Source organism: Eimeria necatrix, genomic scaffold (genome assembly GCF_000499385.1).
Source record: "Eimeria necatrix Houghton genomic scaffold, Enh_scaff784, whole genome shotgun sequence".
NCBI lineage: Eukaryota > Apicomplexa > Conoidasida > Eucoccidiorida > Eimeriidae > Eimeria > Eimeria necatrix.
In genome coordinates, this window is record NW_013654605.1 from 1 (window position 1) to 17,871 (window position 17,871).

At 61.9% G+C, this 17,871-nt stretch overlaps 3 protein-coding genes across 3 annotated transcripts; 1 reads left to right on the forward strand and 2 right to left on the reverse strand.

Moving 5' to 3' along the window:
• Window positions 1–139: 139 nt before the first annotated feature.
• Window positions 140–3,290, reverse strand: ENH_00075840 (hypothetical protein, conserved; the record flags this gene model as incomplete). Its single annotated transcript, XM_013582934.1, has 4 exons — window positions 140–233; window positions 460–661; window positions 906–1,954; window positions 2,515–3,290. Coding segments are annotated over 4 exons (2,121 nt in total), but the record flags the coding sequence as incomplete, so codon positions are not given.
• Window positions 3,291–6,086: 2,796 nt separating this feature from the next.
• Window positions 6,087–13,816, reverse strand: ENH_00075850 (hypothetical protein, conserved; the record flags this gene model as incomplete). Its single annotated transcript, XM_013582935.1, has 5 exons — window positions 6,087–6,140; window positions 6,372–6,427; window positions 6,621–6,984; window positions 7,230–11,119; window positions 11,422–13,816. The coding sequence occupies 5 exons, from the start codon at window positions 13,814–13,816 to the stop codon at window positions 6,087–6,089; spliced, it is 6,759 nt and encodes a 2,252-aa protein (XP_013438389.1).
• Window positions 13,817–14,934: 1,118 nt separating this feature from the next.
• On the forward strand, window positions 14,935–17,871 carry ENH_00075860 (PAN domain-containing protein, putative; the record flags this gene model as incomplete). The annotated part of the gene is made up of 5 exons (XM_013582936.1): window positions 14,935–15,136; window positions 15,361–15,536; window positions 15,729–15,873; window positions 16,017–16,295; window positions 16,483–17,871. Coding segments are annotated over 5 exons (2,191 nt in total), but the record flags the coding sequence as incomplete, so codon positions are not given.

The following is a 17,871-nucleotide window of genomic DNA, read 5'->3' on the forward strand; positions in this document are numbered from 1 at the left end:
GCTCTCCTGCATGTGCTGCCAGCAAATACTTGACGACGGGAAAGTCCGACCTGTACATACACCCCACACCCCACACCCCTGTACATACACCCCACACCCCACACCCCTGTACATACACCCCACACCCCACACCCCACACCTTCACGCCGGCCCCAAGTGCTGCTGCTGCAGCGGCAGCAGACAAAGCAGCAGCAAAGACGAGCCGGAAAGGAACGACTGCGCGGCCCCTCGTGCTGCAGGAACGCCACAGCAGCAGCTGCTGCTGCAGCAGCCGCAACAGCTGCATCAGCAGCACGGAATGCATCAGCAGCAGGAGCTTGATCCGCAACGGAAAGTCTAGAAGCAGCAGCAGCAGCTACAGCACCAACAAGAGCAGCTGCAGCAACATCTCCAGCAGCAAAATGGCCTGCAGCAGCAGCAGGAGCTGCAGCAGCAGCAGCAGCTGCAGCAGGCGCTGACCTGTTTTTGCTGAGGCGCTCCTGCTCCTGTCTGTACTTGGGCATGTGCAGCAGCGGGGCGTCGAAGGGCTGCTGCAGCGGCGGTGCTGCTGCTGCTTCTTTATTTGCTGCTAGAAAGAGAGTCAACGAAGAGGGGCTGTGCTGCAGCGCCCAGCCCTCAGCCCCCAGCACCAGCGACGGGACACCAATTGCTGCCAAGAAGCCTGAGGAGGCACAGCAGCAGCAGCAGCAGCAGACCCTCACAGCAGCAGCAGCAGCAGCAGCAGCAGCAGCAGTAGCAGCAGCAGCTCCTGCTCTGCGGAGCGCGCGTGCCGGCGCAGGAGCCGCAGCAGCGCAGCAGCAGCCGCCGCGCGCGCCCGCCGCTGCCCCGCAGCAGCCAAACCACCCGCCCACCCCCCGCAACAGCAGCAGCAGCAGCAGCAGCAGCAGCAGCAGCAGCAGGCGCACCGTCAAGCAGCAGACAGAGGGCTGAGGGGGGCTTGGCGCTGCGGCCCGCAGCAATTGCTTTGGCAGCTAAAGAGAAGTCCCGCGGCCAGCCGCCAGGCAGCTGCAAACGGCCGGCCTCATCAGCAACTCCAAAAAGCGACAAAAAAGCAACAACTCCAATTGCTGCTGCTCGCAGCACTTGCTGCTTCCCCCGCGGCAGCTGCTGCAGCTGCGCAGCCACTGCGGGCCCGTGCACAGGCTCCGGGGATATCGGGTCCGGCAGCAGCAAAGCCAGGTCCTCTTCGTCCTCCTCCCGCTGCCGCTGCTGCTGCTGCTGCTGCTGCTGCTGCTGCTGCTGCGGCAGCCGCAGCAGCAGCCGCAAGTAGTAGTAGGCGTCTCCGAAGCTGGTCACTAAACGACCCACGCCTTCTCTTTCTTTTGCTGCAGCTCGAGCTGCAGCAAACGCAGCCTCCTCTGCACTCAGCGCTGCTGCTGCTTCGCTGCTGCTGTTCTTGCTGCTGCTGCTGCTTCTGCTCCTCTGGCCTGCCTGCAGCAAAGACATCCGCCCAGCAGCAAAGAGAGCTGCGAAGTCGAGCGCATCATCCGGCACAAACAGCACAGGCACGTCGCCGTTGCTGCTGCTGCTGCTGCTGCCGTTGCTGCTGCTGCTGCTGCGGCCCTTCTTCGGGCCGTCCCCTTGGAGAGCAGCAGCTGTTGCAGCAGGAGAGCTCCCTGTTTCTGCAGCAGTGGTGCGAGAGGAGAGAGATGATGCTGCGCCGTGGGGAGGCTGCAGCAAACTATCAGGAGCAGCAGCAGCAGCAAGCGGAGTGGCAGCAGCAGCTGCTGCAGGTGCTGCAGTTGGCGCTGCCGCATTTGCTGCTGTTGCTGCTGCAGCAGTGGAAGGCGCCGAGTCGCTTGGATGCGTCGGCACGGAAACTCCTGGCGACCGCGTGCTGCTGCTCGTCGTGCTGCTGCTGCTGCTGCTGCTGCTGCTGCTGCTGCTGTGTGAGTCTTTTGCTTCCTCTGTCTTCTGCTCCCTCTGCAGCAGGTCCACGACGAGGGCCCTTAGCCTGCGCATCCGGAGCAGCAGCCGCAGCAGCCGAATCCGCAGCAGCAGCAGAAATGATCATCAGCAGCAACTGCAGAATGATGAGCAGCAGCAGCAGCAAGATGAGCAGCAGCAGCAGCAAGATGATGAGCAGTAGCAGCGGCAGAATCAGGAGGAGCAGCAGCAGCAGAACGAGGATGAGCAGCCGCAGCAGCAGAATAAGCAGCAGCAGCAGCAGACTGAGGATCACAGGAGCGCTGGGCAGCAGCAGGAGGAGCAGCAGGCGCAGCACCAGGAGCAGCAGCAAGCGCAGCAGCAGGCGCAGCAGCAAGCACAGCAGCAAGCCCAGAAGCACTCGCCGCAGCATGCGCAGCAGCAGGCGCCGCAGCAGGCGCCGCAGCAGGAGCAGCAGCAGCACAGCAGCAGGCGCAGCAGCAGCAGCAGCAGCAGCACAGCAGCAGCAGCAGCAGCAGCAGCAGCACAGCAGCAGCAGCAGCAGGAGCAGCAGCAGCACAGCAGCAGGCGCAGCAGCAGCAGCAGCAGCAGCGCAGCAGCAGCAGCAGCAGCAGCAGGAAAGCGCACAGCTGGCGCTCGCGCTCGACGGCCTCGTGTTCGTCGACTTCGTGCTGCTGCAGCGGCGTCAGCAAAGCGCCAGTTTGAATTCCATCTTCGGGATATAAAGGAGAAAACCAAGACTGAGGATAAACATCTCTTTTGTGGAGAGCTGCGCGCAGCAGCACTTCCTGTTCGATGCGGGTCCAGGCGGCCTCGAGCTGCTGCTGCTGCTGCTGCTGCTGCTGCTGCTGCCAGTGCTGCAGCAGCTGCGGCTTCAGCTGCCGCAGCAGCAGCAGCACCTCGCCGCCGTCCACCTCCGCGCTGTAGAACCGCTCTTCTTCGCTGCTGTAGTAAATCCGGTGAGTGGCTCCATTGGAAATTGCTTCTTCAATTTCCGCCAGCCACTCCTCCGGGCTGCTGCTGCTGCTGCTGCTGCTGCTGCTGCTGCTGCTGCTGCTGTCGGCGTCCAGCAGCTGCTCCTCGGACTCCGCCTCGTCCTCTGCGTCCCCGCTGCTGCCCTCCTCCTCAGACCCGCCGCCGCCGCTGCTGCTGCTGCTGCTGCTGCTGCTGCTGCCGGGCAGCAGCAACTCCTCTCCCTCGTCACTGAAGTCTGTGAACGCCTCGTCGTCATCTATTTCTACGCGATCCACTTCCCGCACAGGACCTGTTGCTGCTGCGTCTGCTGCTGTCGCTGCTGCTGCTGCTGCTGCTGCGTTGGGAGGCACCCACGACAGCACCAGCAGCAGCAGCAGCAACTGCTGCAGCAGCAGCAGCACGCGCCACTTAGGGCGCCGGACCATCATCCGTAGACAGGCTGGAACTGCTACCCGCCGGCTGCGACAACGCTAGCAGCAGCGGCAGCAGCTGCGGGTGCTGTTGCTGCTGCCGCCGCCGTTCCACTGCTTATTTCGCTGCTGCTGCCGCTGCTGCTGCTGCTCCTGCTGTTGCTGTTGTTGCTGCTGCGAAGCAAACGGGCGCCTCCCGCGGTTGGCCTCCCCAGACGTAGCCAAGACCTACACCAATTCGTATGCTCAGTGTACCTGAGCCGCAGCAACTGCAGCAGCAGCAACTGCAGCAGCAGCAACTGCAGCGGCTGCGGGTGCAGCAGCTGCTGCTGCGTACCTTTCACTGCCAAGGGACAGACAGGATAGTAAACCAAGTAAATAGAAAGCTGATAGGAGGTCCCGGAAAGGGTGCTGCTGCTGCTGCCGCTGCTGTTGCTGCTCTGCTGCTGCAGCGGGGGGCCCCCAAGTCAACGGCGGGCGCGAGTCAGCAACTTGCTGCTGCTCCGTGAGGCAGCTGCTGCTGCATTAAGTGTTGCAGTTGCTGCTGCAAAGCAGTAGCTACAAATGGCGATCCCACAGTATCGCGGCTGCAGCTGCCGCAGTGACATGCTGCTGCAGCTGCCGCTGCTTCAAGTGCTGCAGCAGCAGCAGCAAGAGTTGTGCATAAACTGTCTACGACCAGGACAGGACGAGCTTCCCCAATAGCAGGAAAGTCAAAAAAATAATAAGCAGTTCTTCACGCGGGGCCTCGCCAGTAGCAGCAGCAGCTGCTGCTGCTACTGCTGCTGCTGCTGCTGCAGGGAGCTGGGGCGCCGGCAGTGGCGGCCCTACGCATTGCTGCTGCTAATGCTCACAGCAGCGACAAAAAAGTAGAAGTTGGAGCTATAGAGGAGCAGTGATGCTGTGTCCTTGCTGCTGCAGCAGCAAACCTACGAGCCTGCAACAGCAGCGGCAGCGCCGCTGCAGCAACGTATTGAGCCGGCTTTGCTGCAGCGTTTGTCTGGAGGCTGTGTAGCCCCCATGATCCGAACTTAAATTGGGACAACCCGCAGCTAATTGCTGTGCTGCAGCTGCAGCTGCTGCTCTGCTACCCCTGATGCTGCGGCTGCCCGTTGCTCGCGTAGAACCTCGCTGTTGCTGCTGCTGCTGCTGTGTCTGCTAGGGAAGCCAAGGGCCCCACAGACGCAGCTGGCGCCTAATGAAGCTCCTGGCGCATGCAGGCGCTGTGTGTGGAGCTTCGGGGAAGACACGCGCAGTGGAACAGCAGCAGCAGCAGCAACAGCAGCGCAGAAATAGCAGCACGACACACGCAGACGAACGAAACACAGCAGTAAACAGCAGCAAAATGACGCCGCTAGACACTAGCAGCAGCAGCGCAGCAGCAAACGTGTAACGAATAAAGCCCCGGAGCCACACAGCCACCAGTAGTTGCGCTCCTCAGAGCCTCCTGCTGGAAGCAACAGCAGCAGCAGCAGCTTCCAGAACGCAGCAGCAGCAGCAGCAGCTTCCAAAACGCAGCAGCGAGCCAGTGACCACCAGTGTGGCAGCTAACTAGCTAGAAGGCTAGCTAGTTGGCAAGCTAGCCAGCCAGCTAGCCAGCCAGCTAGTTGGGCAGCTAGCCAGCAGCTACACATGAAATTCTGCAACTTAATGGGACGTTTCCGTGCGCAGTCCGTCTGTGCAGTCTACCCAGCAGCAGTTGCTGCTGGAGCGCCCGCTGCTGCTGCGCCTGCTGCAGCTCGTGCTGCAGCGCCTGATGCTGCTGGTGCTGCAGCCGCTGCTGCTGCTTCGCCTGCTGCTGCTGCTGCTCAGGTTTACACAGGCAGCGGCTCTTTCCTTCCTACTTGCAAACAGTGCGCCTAACTGCAGCAGCTAGCTGGGGAACTCGCCGCTGGCTGGGGCTGCTGGCAGCTAGCTGGGAGTGCATGCAGCTAGCTGGAGGCACCTGTAGCTAGCTAGTAATTCTGGTAGCTAGCTGGGAGCTCTCGTAGCTAGCTGGGCATTGCTAGCAAACTCAAGCTAGCAGCCAAATGCTGATAACTGCTGTCGGCACAGCTAGCTGCAGAGCAGCAGCTAGCCGCGCAGCTAGCTGCAGAGCAGCAACTAGCTGCGCAGCAAGAGCTGATAACTGCTGCCGGCGCCGCTAGGTGCGTATCAGCAGTTCGCAGCCGGTGCAGCTAGCTGCAGAGCAGCAGCTAGCTGTCGCTCCGCAGCAGCTAGCTGCAGAGCAGCAGCTAGCTGTCGCTCCGCAGCAGCTAGCTGCAGAGCAGCAGCTAGCCGTCGCTCCGCAGCTAGCTGTCGCTCCGCAGCAAGCTGCGCAGCTAGCTGCTGCTGCGTAGCTGGTAAAAATCACGGCGGCGTGCACAGAGAGTGGCTAGCGACGCAGCTCCTGGCTAGCTAGGAAGCAGTGGCTAGCTGCCCAGCTAGTGGCTAGCTACACAGCTAATTAGCAGCTAGGTCTTCGGGCGCTTCAGTGCCTACTGTAGGAAGGCTGCAACAAAGAGGCAGGTGCCTTATTTTGGCGTTGCTGCTGCTGCAGAACCCGCCGCTGCTGCTGCTGCAGCCGTTGCTGCAGCTGCTGCTGCTGCTAGGGCAAACCTTACTTAGAGTTTGCTTCTCTGCTAAACGTTTCAGCGTGGGTCTCGTCGTGCATGCTATGGGTGACAGGGGAGGCCGACAGCGCAGCAGCATGATAGCTGCTGCAGCAGCTGCGGAGCTGCTGCAACAGCAGCTGCGGAGCTGCTGCAGCAACAGAGCCGCAGCTTCAGCAGCAGCAGCCCCGCTGCAAAAAAGCCAAGAGGACAACTGGGACTTTCAGGCTGTGCTTGATGGACGGACCCACACACGCCGCACTGGCGAGACAAACACCTGAAGTAGCAGCAGCAGCAGCAGCAGCAGTAGCAGCAGCAATAGCCACAGGAACAGGAACAGCAGCAAAGCGCGGAATAGGGCATCACTCCCCGCAGTTGCCACGTGCCACATGAGCTTTCAATACCCACAGCAGCCTCTAAGGTAGCAGCAGCAGCACAAACCCCCGCAGCGCAACAGCAACAGCAGCAGCAGCGCCAGCAGCAGCAGCCGTGAAGCAGCAGGCCTTACGAGTTCAGCGGCTCCGCCGTCTGGGGGCTTCTCCAAGCAGCACACAGCGAGCTCCACTGCAGCAGCAGCCAAAGCAGCAGCAGGCAGCACCAGGCTCGCATGGAAGGAAGCAACAGCAACAGCAAAAGTAACAGCAAAACTAACAGCTGAAGCAACAGCAGTAGTAGGAGCTAGAGCAGCAGCAGCAGCAGCTAAAGCAGCAGCAACAGCAGCAGCGACGCAGCAACAGCAGCAGCAAAAAAGCCTCACCCGGGACACTGCCCGACGTTGGGCCAGAAAACCCCACAGGAATGCTGACTACGGCCTCCCAGCCCCTCTTCCGGTGTGCACACACACTCGCAGCAGAAGCAGCAGCAGCAGCAGCAGCAGCGCCTGCCGGCCCCCTGCTGCTGCTGCCGCTGCTGCTGCAGCTCTCTGCCACGCTTTCAGCTGCTGGAAGCAAAGGTGGATGCGAAGCGCGCCGCTTCCAACTGTCTACGGGGATGGAGTGCAAGAAGCACTCCGGTCTGCTGCTGCAGCCGCTGCTAGTGCTGCTGCTGCTGCTGCTGCTGCTGCTGCTGTGAGCCGTTCGGCGCCTCTTGGTTGAAAGAAACGGAAAGAGGCACTGCTTACGCTGCAGCAAACACAGAAGGCACTAGCTGTTGGCCTTCAACCGCCCCGTGCGCAGTACGTGGCAGGAGCAGCAGCTGCTGACTTCGCAGCAGCAGCAGCAGCAGCAGCAGCTACAGACGCACCGACAGCTGCAGCAGCATCAGCAGCAGCAGCAGCAGCAGAGGCGCTCCGTGGAAGCAGCTCCAAAAACAGCAGCAGCAAATCTTCCCACACACAGCAAAAAAATCTCAAGTCCATATGGCCTACCGGAGCTGTCCCTGCTGTAGAAGTAGCACTAAGTGCAGCAGCAGCAGCAGCAGCAGCAGCAGCAGCGCGAGCGCTGCTGGCGGGGGCGGCGAGAACGCTGCGGTGGCTGCTGGCCATCACTGCTTCCAGCAACCCAGAAGACTCTGCTGCATCTGCTGCTGCTGCCTCATCTGCAGCGGCTGCTGCTGCGCTGCTGCTGCTCACTGCTGCTGGAGGGTCCCCAGCTGCAGCTGACGCTGCTGCTGCTGCAGGCTCCGTCAGAGGAGACGATTGGTGGACACAAACGAAGAGAGAGTTGAGCTGTTGCTGCTGCTGCTGCTGCTGCAGCTGCAAACATATGGATACCTGCAGCAGCAAAGTGGAGCCCCCGGTGCAGCAGAAAGCCAGAGGGCGCGGCTGCATTTCAAGGGCGCAGAGGCCGACAAGGCTGCTGCTGCCATCATCAGCCACACAGCCAGCAACACGAGCTGCTGCTGCTGCTGTTGCTGCTGCTGTGGGCAGCAGCGTTGCAGCGCCGCTGTCGCTGCTTGCAGCAGCCACCATTGTCGCTGCTAGCTCACTGCGCCATCCAGATCCCTGCAACTTTATTCGTCTTCGTTGTTGCTGCTGCTGCTGCTGCGATTGTTGTTGTTGCTGCTGCTGCTGCGCAACGGATGCGCTGGAGGAAACAGCTGCTGCTGCTGCGGCAGCAGGCGCTGTTCGCTGCAGCAGCGCCGGTGGAGGCGGCAGCGCTGCTGCAGTCACCATGCGATCAAGCGGCTGCTGCTGCTGCTGCTGCGGAAGCAGCTGCAGCAGCTGCCAGTGAGGCAGCAGCGCCCCCGCCTGCAGCGGAAGATGCTCTGCATGCAGCAGCGCGTTAGCAGCAAGGGCCTGCAGCCTCGCGCCTGCTGCTGCCACTCGATGGGGAGACACCTCCTCTGCTGCTGCAGCTCCTGCTGCCACAGCGGCTACTGTTGCTGCCGCTGCTGAGGCCGCTGCAGCAGCTTCTGCTGGCCCTGCAGCAGCAGAAACGTCTCGGCGGCTTTTCGCAGCAATAGCAGCTCGAGGGCGCTGCAGCGGCAGCAGCTGCTGCTGCTGGTTTACTGCTGCGGCAAATAACTCGGTCTGTAGCAGCGTTGCTGCAGCAGAGATGCGCGCAGCAGCACGAACAGCAGCACTGGGCTGCAGCATCCGCAGCAGCAAACGCAGGCGGGGTGGGCGGCAGTCTAGCTGCGTCTGCGCTGCTGCTGGGAGGCCCGTGTAGCTGCTGCTATTGCGGCTGCTGCTGCCTCCTGCTGCTGCTGCGCTGCTGTCGTCCTCATCGTCTGCTGCGCTTGCGGCCCCGCGACGGACATGCAGTGCCACAGGAGCCGTGGCAGCAGCAGCACTACCAGCAGCAGCAGCAGCAGCAGCATGCAGCTCCTGCAGTAACCACACCGCAGCAACTTCTGTTTCTGCAGGAGCCCAGAAAAGGGCCGCGCGGCTTCCGTGAACCTTTCTGATAGACTGCGTTAAAGCAGCAGCAGCAGCAGCAGGGCTGTTGCTGCTGGCAGTATCTTCTGCTGCTGACGCTGCTGCTACTGCGAAAGGCGCTGCTGCAGAGGCAGGGTCCCCTGCAGAAGAGAGCGCCGCAGCAGAGCCTGCTGCTGCTGCTGCTTCCGTTGCTGCTGCTGCTCCTGCTGCTGATGCTCCTGCCGCCCGTGTTGCTGCTGCTGGATAGGGGCAAGGCCGCTTCCACTGCTGCTGCTGCTCTGCTGCTGCAGGCTCTAGAGCTGTCCCATACCAGCCCACTTTGCGTTTCCCCGGGGCGTCTGCAGCAGCTCGATTGTGCTGCTGCTGCTGCTGCTGCTCTCCGCCCGGCGCTGCAGCAGCGTGGGGGAGCAGCTGCAGCGCATGCAGCAAGGGCTCTGTCATCCACACTGCCGGCGGCTTCTCTGGTGCAGGCCTGCTGCTGCTGCTGCTGCTGTCTGTGCCGCTGCTGCTGCAAATGCTGCTGTTCGCGAGTGTGCTGCTCCTGCACAGAGCAGCAGCAGCACGCAGAGACTGCAGCAACGCGGAGGAGCGGCAGGGGATATCCTGGTGCAGCAGCAGCCATGCCTCTGGGCTGCAGAGCCACTTGCCGCTGCAGATGGTGCAGTTCCTGCTGCAGGGAGACTTGCTGCTGCTGCTGCTGCAGCAGCAATTCGGGGAGCCCATCAGGGGCCACAGCCGCTCAGCAAGGGCAAAGGCCTCCCTGCTGGCTGTTCCGCCACTTTCGACATCCATGGTGCTGGCGTCGTTGCTGCGGCTTTCGTCTCCGCGGCTGCTGCTGCTGCTGCTGCTGCTGCTGCAGAGCCTGCTGCTGCTGTTGCTGCTGCGGCAGGGCGGGCGGGCTGCCGGCAGAAATGGTACTGGAGACGCCACCCGTCCCGGGGAGCCAGTGCGGGCGTTGGTAGGCAGATGGGGGAACAAAGGACCTTGCTTCTGCTGCTGCTGCTGCTGCTGCTGCTGCTGCTCCAGGTTTGATGGCCCGCGCCTCAAATGCTCTGCACGGGCCAGCAGCCCTCTTTGGGCAGTTAAGGTGAGCGCTATGAGACTTAAGCTTTGCTGCAGTCCTTCCAGGCCCGGAAACAGCAGCAGCAAGAGCTGCTGCTGCTGCTGCACATCCAGGGGAAACGAAGCAGCAGCACGAGCCCCCCAAGCCATGCGGGCGGCATCGAGAGACGCAAATGCTTCCAGCTGAAGCAGCAGCTGCTGCTGCAATTTCTGAAGCAGCAGCAGAGCCTGCTGCTGCTGCTGCAGCGGCTGGCCACCGCCCAGATTGCTGCCGGTGCGCTTCTTGCTGCTGACTCCACCTGCACCTGCTGCTGCATCCCTGCTGACTGCTGCAGCCGCAGCGTCAGCAGCAGCAGCAACTGCTGCTGCTGCTGCGTCTTTGATTCGCTGCATGGCTGGGGGGCTTGCAGCAGCACAGACAAACAGCCGCAGCAAAATCTCCCGCAGGCTGAGGGGCCCCGGGGGCCCCCAGCGCACTGAAGACCGGCAGTGAGGATCTGCTAAAACCCTAAATGTGTCTTGTCTGTCTGCTGCTGCATAGAGGCGCGCGAGGCTTGCGATGCAGGTGACGACGCATGCAGCCCCGCTGCTGCTGCTGCTGCTGCTGCTGCTGCGGGAGGCGGGCAGCAGCAGCAGCAAGCCCTGCAGCGCGGCCTTTGCAGCCCGCGAGTTGCGCACGGAGCAGCAGCTCAGCATCTGCAGCAGCAGCAGCCGCGTCGCCTTGCTGCGCTCGTGCAGCAAAGGAGACACAGCGCGCCGCAGGGCCCCGTCTCGCAGCGGAGAGACACGGGAAAGTTCAACAGCAGCAGCAGCAACAAACCGCTGCACCTGCAGCGAAGGGTCCCCCACCAAGTCCCACAGCAGGGACTGCAGCAGCAGCGACAGTTTGCTGCAGTCTCCCCGCTGCCGCAGCGCATGCAGCAGCAGCAGCAGCAGCTCTGCAGCAGCAACGCGCACAGGCTCAGCTTGGTCGTCCAGGCACAGCAGCAGGAATCCGCAGCAGATGGGGAGGCCAAACACGCGCTGCAGCAGCCGGGCCCCCAGCTGCTGCAGCTCACGCTGCTGCTGCTGCTGCTGCATCTCCACCGCCGCCGCCGCCGCCGCCACAGGCGCCCCAGAAGCAGCAGCAACGCCCGCTGCAGCGCCTGCTGCAGCGCCTGCAGCTGCCGCTGCTGCTGCTGCGACCTGGCGGGGGGAAGCAGCAGCAGACACCGCCAAAGCCTGCCGCTGCAGAGACACCAAAGGATGTGCAGCAGCAGGGGGGAAGCTGTCGCGCTGCAGCGCAGAGACTGTCTCTTCTTCCTGTATCACTCCTGCTGCTGCAAGGGGCAGCAAGCCCCGCAGCGCCCCCACGCGCACGGAGACGCAGCCGTCAGCTGCGGGAGCAGCAACAGCAACAGCAGCAGCAGCAGCAGCAGCAAACAGCAGCCGCAACAGGCAGGCACACAGACGCACACGCAGCAGCAAGGTGATGTCTCAGGTGCCTAGGGGGCCTTGCTGCAGCTGCTGCTGCTGCAACTACCGCTAGTGCCTCTGCTCTGGCTGCTTCTACTTCCAGCCTCAGCCGCTGCAGCAGCAGCAGCAATCGCTAGCAGTTTGCTGCTGCTGCTGCGGCCAGCTTAAACACTAAAATGATTTAGCCTCCTAGAAACATCTCGGAACTCTGCAGTGTACGTACAGCTCATGTAAGAAAGCCCCACAGCCGCGACCCTCATCAAGGCTTGGCAGCGCTGCTTCAAGGACTGCGCCAGCTCTTGCTGCTGCTGCTGCTGCTGCTGCTGCAGCGCACGGCTGGCGACAGCGCTCAGCTGCGAGGCAACAGCAGCAGCAGCAGCCCACAGACGAGCCGCAGCAAGCCGCGTGCTGGTGTCTGCATGCGTGAGAAGTGCTGAGGCCAGCAGGTGGACATAAACATCTCTCAGTTCTTCTGTGAGGTCCGCGCAGGCCTTCAGGTCCACTTGCTGCTGCTGCTGCTGCTGCTGCTGCTGCTGCTGCTGCTTGAGGGGAGCGACACCCTGCACGGCAGCGTAGGACAACAGCGAAAGCAGCAGCTGCAAAGCCTCTTGCTGCGCCTTCGGGTTCTGCTGCAGCAACAGAGGCAGCAGGTAGTGCACTGCGGACACCAGCACGCTGCAGGCGCTCCTGCTGGACGTGCTGCTGCTGCTGCTGCTGCTGCTGCACGGCTGTTGGCTCAGCAGCTGCTGTGACTGTTGTTTCTGCTGCTCTTTTCCTTGAAGCTGAGACTCCCCATCTGCTTTCGAACCCGCTGCAGAAGCGCATACGGGCCGAGCAACGCGCTGCAGCACCTGCTGCTGTTGCTGGTGCACCTGTTGTTGTTGTAGCTGCTGCTGCTGTAGCTGCTGCTGTTGTAGTTGCTGCTGGTGCAGCTGTTGCTGCTGAAGCTGCTGCTGCTGCAGCTGCTGTTGCTGTAAACGTTGCTGCTGGCGGAGCTGTTGCTGTTGCAGCTGCTGTTGCAGTTGCTTCTGCATCAGCTGCTGCTGCACATGCTGCTGCTGTTTTTGCTGCTGCTGCTGCGGTGCTGACTGCACTGGCTGCTGCGTGTCTGGCCCCTCCGGCAGCGGCAGCAGCCCCGGGGGAGGCCCAGGGGCTGTGGGGCCCCCAATGGGCTCGTGCCTTGTGAAAACTTGCTGCTGCTGCAGCAACTGCTGCTGCTGTTTCTGTTGCTGCTGCCTTGCTTGCTCCTGTTGGCTGTGCTGCAGCTGCTGCTGCTGCTGCTGCTGCCGAGCTTGTTCCTGTTGGCTGTGCTGCAGTTGTAGCTGCTGCTGCTGTTGCTGCAACATGGGCTGCCTCTCTTGCTGCAGGTTACGGCGCTGCCATGGTGGGAGGCTGTCGCAAGTCTCGGGCTGCTGCTGCTGCTGCTGCTGCTGCTGCTCCAGTATTTTTTGCTGCTGGGATGTATAGGACGCATAAGTGCCAGACGCGTCAGCAGCAACAGCTGTCTGTGCCGCTGGGAGTTCTGCGCGCTTCTGCTGCTGTAGCTGCTGCTGCAGCTGCTGCTGCTTGTACAGCTGCTGCAGCTCAGTCTGCTGCTGTCGCTGCTGCTGCAGCTGCAGCTGCTTCTGCAGCCGCTTCTGCTGCGTGGGTTGAGCAGCAGCTTGAGCTTCGAAAGCGCGAGGAAGACCTGGAGGAGCGTCAGGGTGCAGCAGCATTTGCTGCTGCTGCAGTTGCTGCTGGAGAGCGTGCTGCTGCTGCTGCTGCTGCTGCACTCCTGGCAATCCGGGGGGGATCAGCGGGGCGCCAGACAGCTGCTGCAGTCTCTGCTGCTGCAGCTGCTGTAAGCGCAATTGCTGTGGCAGCTGCTGAGATTCGCGTGCCGCTGCTGCTGCTGCTGCTGCTGCTGCCGTGGCAGCTTCTTCAGTGTGCGCTGTCAGAGACCTGTGCCTGTGATGTTGGTGCTGCTGCTGCTGCTGCTGCAGCTGCTGTGAGTACGCGGCGGCTGGAAGGCTCTGTGAGCTGAGCTTCTGGCGCTCAGACTGCTGCTGCACTGTCTGCTGCTGCTGCAGGTTTGGCTGCCGCTGCTGCTGCTGGCCTTGTTGCAGAAGGTTGAAGTGCGGCTGAGGCTGCTGCTGAAGGGGAACGCGCTGCAGCAGCTGTTGTTGCTGCTGCTGCCACGGCGGAGGCTGCTGCTGCAGCGTTGGAGGCCGCTGCATTGGTGGCGCTGTTGTTGGTTGCTGTGGCTGACACCGCTGCTGTTGCACTTGCTGCTGCTGTAGCAGCTGCTGCTGCTGCACTTGCTGCTGCTGTAGCAGCTGCTGCTGCTGTACTTGCTGGTGCTGGTGCAGCTGCTGCTGTACTTGGTGCTGCTGCTGCAGCTGCTGATGCAATCGTAGTTGCTGCTGTTCCCAGACCATCTGTTGCTGCGGCTGCTGCATAGCATGAGGCAGATGCTGTTGTACCCTTTGTCCGCTTTGCTGCTGCTGCTGCAGCTGCTGCAGCGGAGGCGGCGGGGGAGGCGGCTGAGGTTGCTGCGGCTGGCATTGTTGCTGCCACTGCTGCCGCAGCAGTCTTTGCTGCTGCTGCAGCAGCTGCTGCTGGAACTTGTCACCGTGCATTGGCTTCACTTAAGCAGCAGAGGTGCTTACCAGCGGCAGCAGCGACAGCAGCAGCAGCGACGGCAGCAGCAGCAACAGCAGCAGCAGTCGATGAGGCAGAACCTGCGACAGGCCGCTCCGCCTCACTTGCTTTTACTGCTGCGACTCCAACCGCTTCATGAAGCCCTACTAGAGGCAGAATCCGCGCAGGAATGAGCGCCACTGCAGCAGCAGCTGCTGCCGCCGCTGCAGGAACAGTACCAGCAGCAGCAGCAGCGGCAGCTGCTGCTGCGCTTGGCAAATTCTGGCGTTTTCTGGGGCCTCTCTGCTACGTTTCAGGAATGCTAGAATAAAACGAGAGGCCCCTGGTCTCTCCAGAAAGCAATGCCGCCTCCGCAGCAGCAGCAGCTGCTGCTGCTGCTGCGGAGGCAGCGCCGGTGCCAGCAGCAGCAGAACACAATGGCTCGAGTTGAGCAGCCTGTGCGCTTAGAAACGTAAAAATAACTGCTGCAGCAACAAGCCCCCTTTTCTTAAGGGGCCCTCAGGGCCCACCATGTGCTGCTGCGGGGGCCCCGGGGGCCCCCCGGGTATCTCCCGAGGTCCTTCGTGAGCCCGCTGTGAGGGCAGAAAGCGGGTAGAGGAGACACAACAAAGAGCCATTTAACAAGCAAAACGTTGTTAAAATTGAGTCGTTCCTGCTGCTGCTGCTGCTGCTGCCGCTGCTGCTGCAGTGCCGCTGCGGCGTTCCCTGTCGCCGCCCCGGTCGCTTGGCGGTCCTGCGGGCGGGTGGCCTGATGCTGCAGCAGCAGCAGCTGCTGCTGCTGCTGCTGTTGACATTTTAGGATGCCGAGCATCAGCTCGGACCTCTTTTTCAGAATAGGCAGCAGCCTTTTCTGCTCGTTTGCTGCAGCTGCTGCTGCAGCAGCCCCCAGGGTCACCTGGGTGTCCCATAAGCCTCACACCACAACCCGCGCCTTTGGCCTGCGCCCTGCGTGGGGTGTCTAGACACTGCGTTGCCAAAGTTTGAAAGAGGCCCCCCATCTGTCTCATTTGCTGCTCTGTCTCTTTTAGCTGCTTCTGCTGCTGCTGCAGCGCCCCAGAGGACCCTCACTATGGCTGTTCCCTTGGCGCTGCAGCCAATGCGGCCTTTGCTGCAGCGCAGCAGCCTCTCCCTTGCGCGGGGGCTCGCTCCCAGCGGGGTCCTGCTGCTGCTGCTGCTGCTGCAGCTGCTGCTCTGTGCTGCTGCAGACCACCCCAGCCCTCAGAATCCAGCACGGCCAGTGCTGCTGCATGCGCCGGGCGAACTTGCCTCGTTGTGGTCCTCTACGGAAAACGCCAAGGGTATGGCGGCTGAGTCCTCCTGCTGCTGCTGCTGCTGCATCCACTGTTTCTGCTGCTGCTGCTGCTGCTGCTGTTCTCGTCAAAGGTCTCGATGGCGCTGTTCTCTGTCTAGAAAGGACTTAGGGGCAGGTGTACGAGCTGCAGGTCAGGGTGCGCGCTTCTCCCTGCGCTGCTGCTGCCACCTTTGCTGCTGCTTTTGCTGCTGCTGCTGCTGCTGCTCTCAGAAGGAGACAGCAGCTGCTTGTGGCGCAACGTGCGCCTGGGCATTGGAAAGGCATTTGCTGTTGTGCCTTTTGGGGTCCCTTCCCCCGCTGCCTGCCGCCGCCTCTGCCGCGCTGCTGCTCCCCGCTGCAGCTCTTTCTTATACGTGACGAACAAGCTGCTGCCACAAGGCCTCCAGGTGTTGCTGCTGCTGCACGTGCTGCTGCTGCTGCTGCTGCAGTGTCGGGTGCCTCTGTTACGCTGCTGCTGCTCCCGGCTGCAGCAGACCTTGGGCTGGCGAAGCTGCTGCAGCTGTAGCGCTGACTTCTCACTGGCTATCGCTCAGCCGTGGGACCTGCTGCTGCTGCTGCTGCTGCTCTTGCTGCTGCAGACGTCTTGCCATTTGCTGCAGTCGCCGTCGCCAGCCCTGCCTATCTCTGCTGAGCAGCGCCAGTGGCTGCTGCTCGTGGGGGGCCCAGTGGAGTGCAGCGCAGAGGCGCAGAGGCTCTCTCCCCCGCTGCTTCCTGAAGGCACTTGTAAGCCTGCTGCTGCTGCTGCTGCTGCGGCTGCTGCTGCGACTCCTATTGCTGCTGACGGTGGGATAAAACAACGCCGTTGTCCCGCAGGAGAAGCTTCCTCTGCTGCTGCGGCACCGCCTTTCGCTGCTGCTGTGCTGCAGGTGTCAGCAGCAGCGAATGCGACATAGCGGGCCTTTTCGGCGTTGGAGGCGGCAGGTTCGATCCGTTCTGCGGCAGCAACAGCAGCAACAGCAGCAGCAGCAGCAGCAGCGACGGCAGTGACGGCGAAAGGAGCAGCAGTGATCGCAGCAGCAGCAGAGAAGTGCTGCAGCAAGACACGCCAGCCAGTGAGGAAGACAGGCAATTCTTCTGCTCTCGCCAGCTCATGGGCCTTCCTTGCTGCACTCGCTGTGGGGATTCGGAATTCAATCCATGCCCAGGTAGGCTTTCAGCTGCTGCCGCTGCTGCTGCTGCTGCTGCTGCTGCTGCTGGCAGCAGCGCAGCTACAGCACATGGCACGAATGAGCCAATTCGCTGGGTGAAAAGGTGGGATAATGTTACACGCTGAGCTGACGTTTGCAGCAGCAGCATCGGAGTCTACTGCTGCTGCTGCTGCTGTGTGCGCAGAGGACGCGTGTGGCAGCTCTGGTGTAGATTTCCCGGGTGGTGAAGTGGTGGGGTTTGTAGCTGGGGGAGTGCCTTCTGCTGCTGCTTGCCGGCGTTTGTGCCTTGCTGCTGCTGCTGCTGGCTGCACCCACTACTTTTATTATTCTTCTTACCTATTGTCGGAGGCAATTCGAGGCAGCTGCAGCTTGAGGCGCTACCCCCAGCTGACGCAGGAGCAGCTGCAGCAGCAGCTGCAGCAAATAGCCAGAGAGCGGCAGCAACAGAGAGAGCTGAAGCAGCAAAAGAAAAGAAAAGAAAGGGAAATGAGGCGACTCAAAAGAAAGCAGGAGAAGCAGCGGCAACTCGAGTTGCAGCAGCAGAAGCAGAAGCAAAAACAGCAGCAAAATCAGCAGCAAAATCAGCAGCAAAATCAGCAGCAAGAGCAGAGGCAGAAGTCACAGCAGCAGCAGCGACAGCAGCGCATGCAGGAAACGGAAACTTCACCTCAGCAACAGGACACCAAACGTCCTCAGCTGCAGCTCACAGAGCAGCAGCAGCAAGAGCTGCCAATGCAGCATGAGCAGGCGGCGTCTGAGGCCCAGGCTGCTGCTGCACAGACAGGCCAAGGGGCAGCCCAGCAGCAGCCGCAGCAAAAACTGCTGCAGCAGCGGAGGCTGTCGGAGCTGTCAGACACGGAGGAAGATATTCCAGAAATGACGGACAGTGAAGAAGACATGAAGGAGCGATCGAAAGTTGCAGCAACAGCAACAACAAGAGGAACCGCAGCTGCAGCAGCAAAAGCAGAAGCAGCTCCAGAAGTTACCCAAGGCGAAGCAACAGAACCGGGAGAAGCAGCAGCAAAGAATCCAACACTGAAGAAGAAGAAGACTGCGAAGCTTGACGCAGGGCTGTCAAATGAAGCGGACGGCGCAGCAGCAGACAAAGCAGCAGATGCAGCAGCAGCGGCACAGCAGCCGCAAAGGGAGTCCAGTGCCTCAGGTGCTACTGAAGATGCGGCAGCTGCAAAGAAGGCAAACAAAGAAGAAGAAGACACAGAAGAAGAAGAGGAAGAGGAAGAGGAAGCAGACCCACCTCGTCTGCTGCCTGGGGCTCCCCATGCCTTTCCTATTTTCCAGCAGCAGCAGCACAACCAGCTGCAGCAGGAGCAGCAGCAGGAGCAGCAGCAGGAGCAGCAGCAGGGACAGCAGCAGCAGGCGCAGATGCAGCACAGCCAGCAGCAGGAGCAGCAGGAGCACAGCCAGCAGCAGCAGCAGGACGCACTGGAGGCTGCGCATCTGCGGGAGGCGGTGTTTGGCCCGGTGCTGTCTGAGTGGCACTTTGGCGCTGCTGCATGCGCTGCAGCAGCGCGCCCCACAACAACAACAACCCCACCCCCCCCGCCCCCCCCAC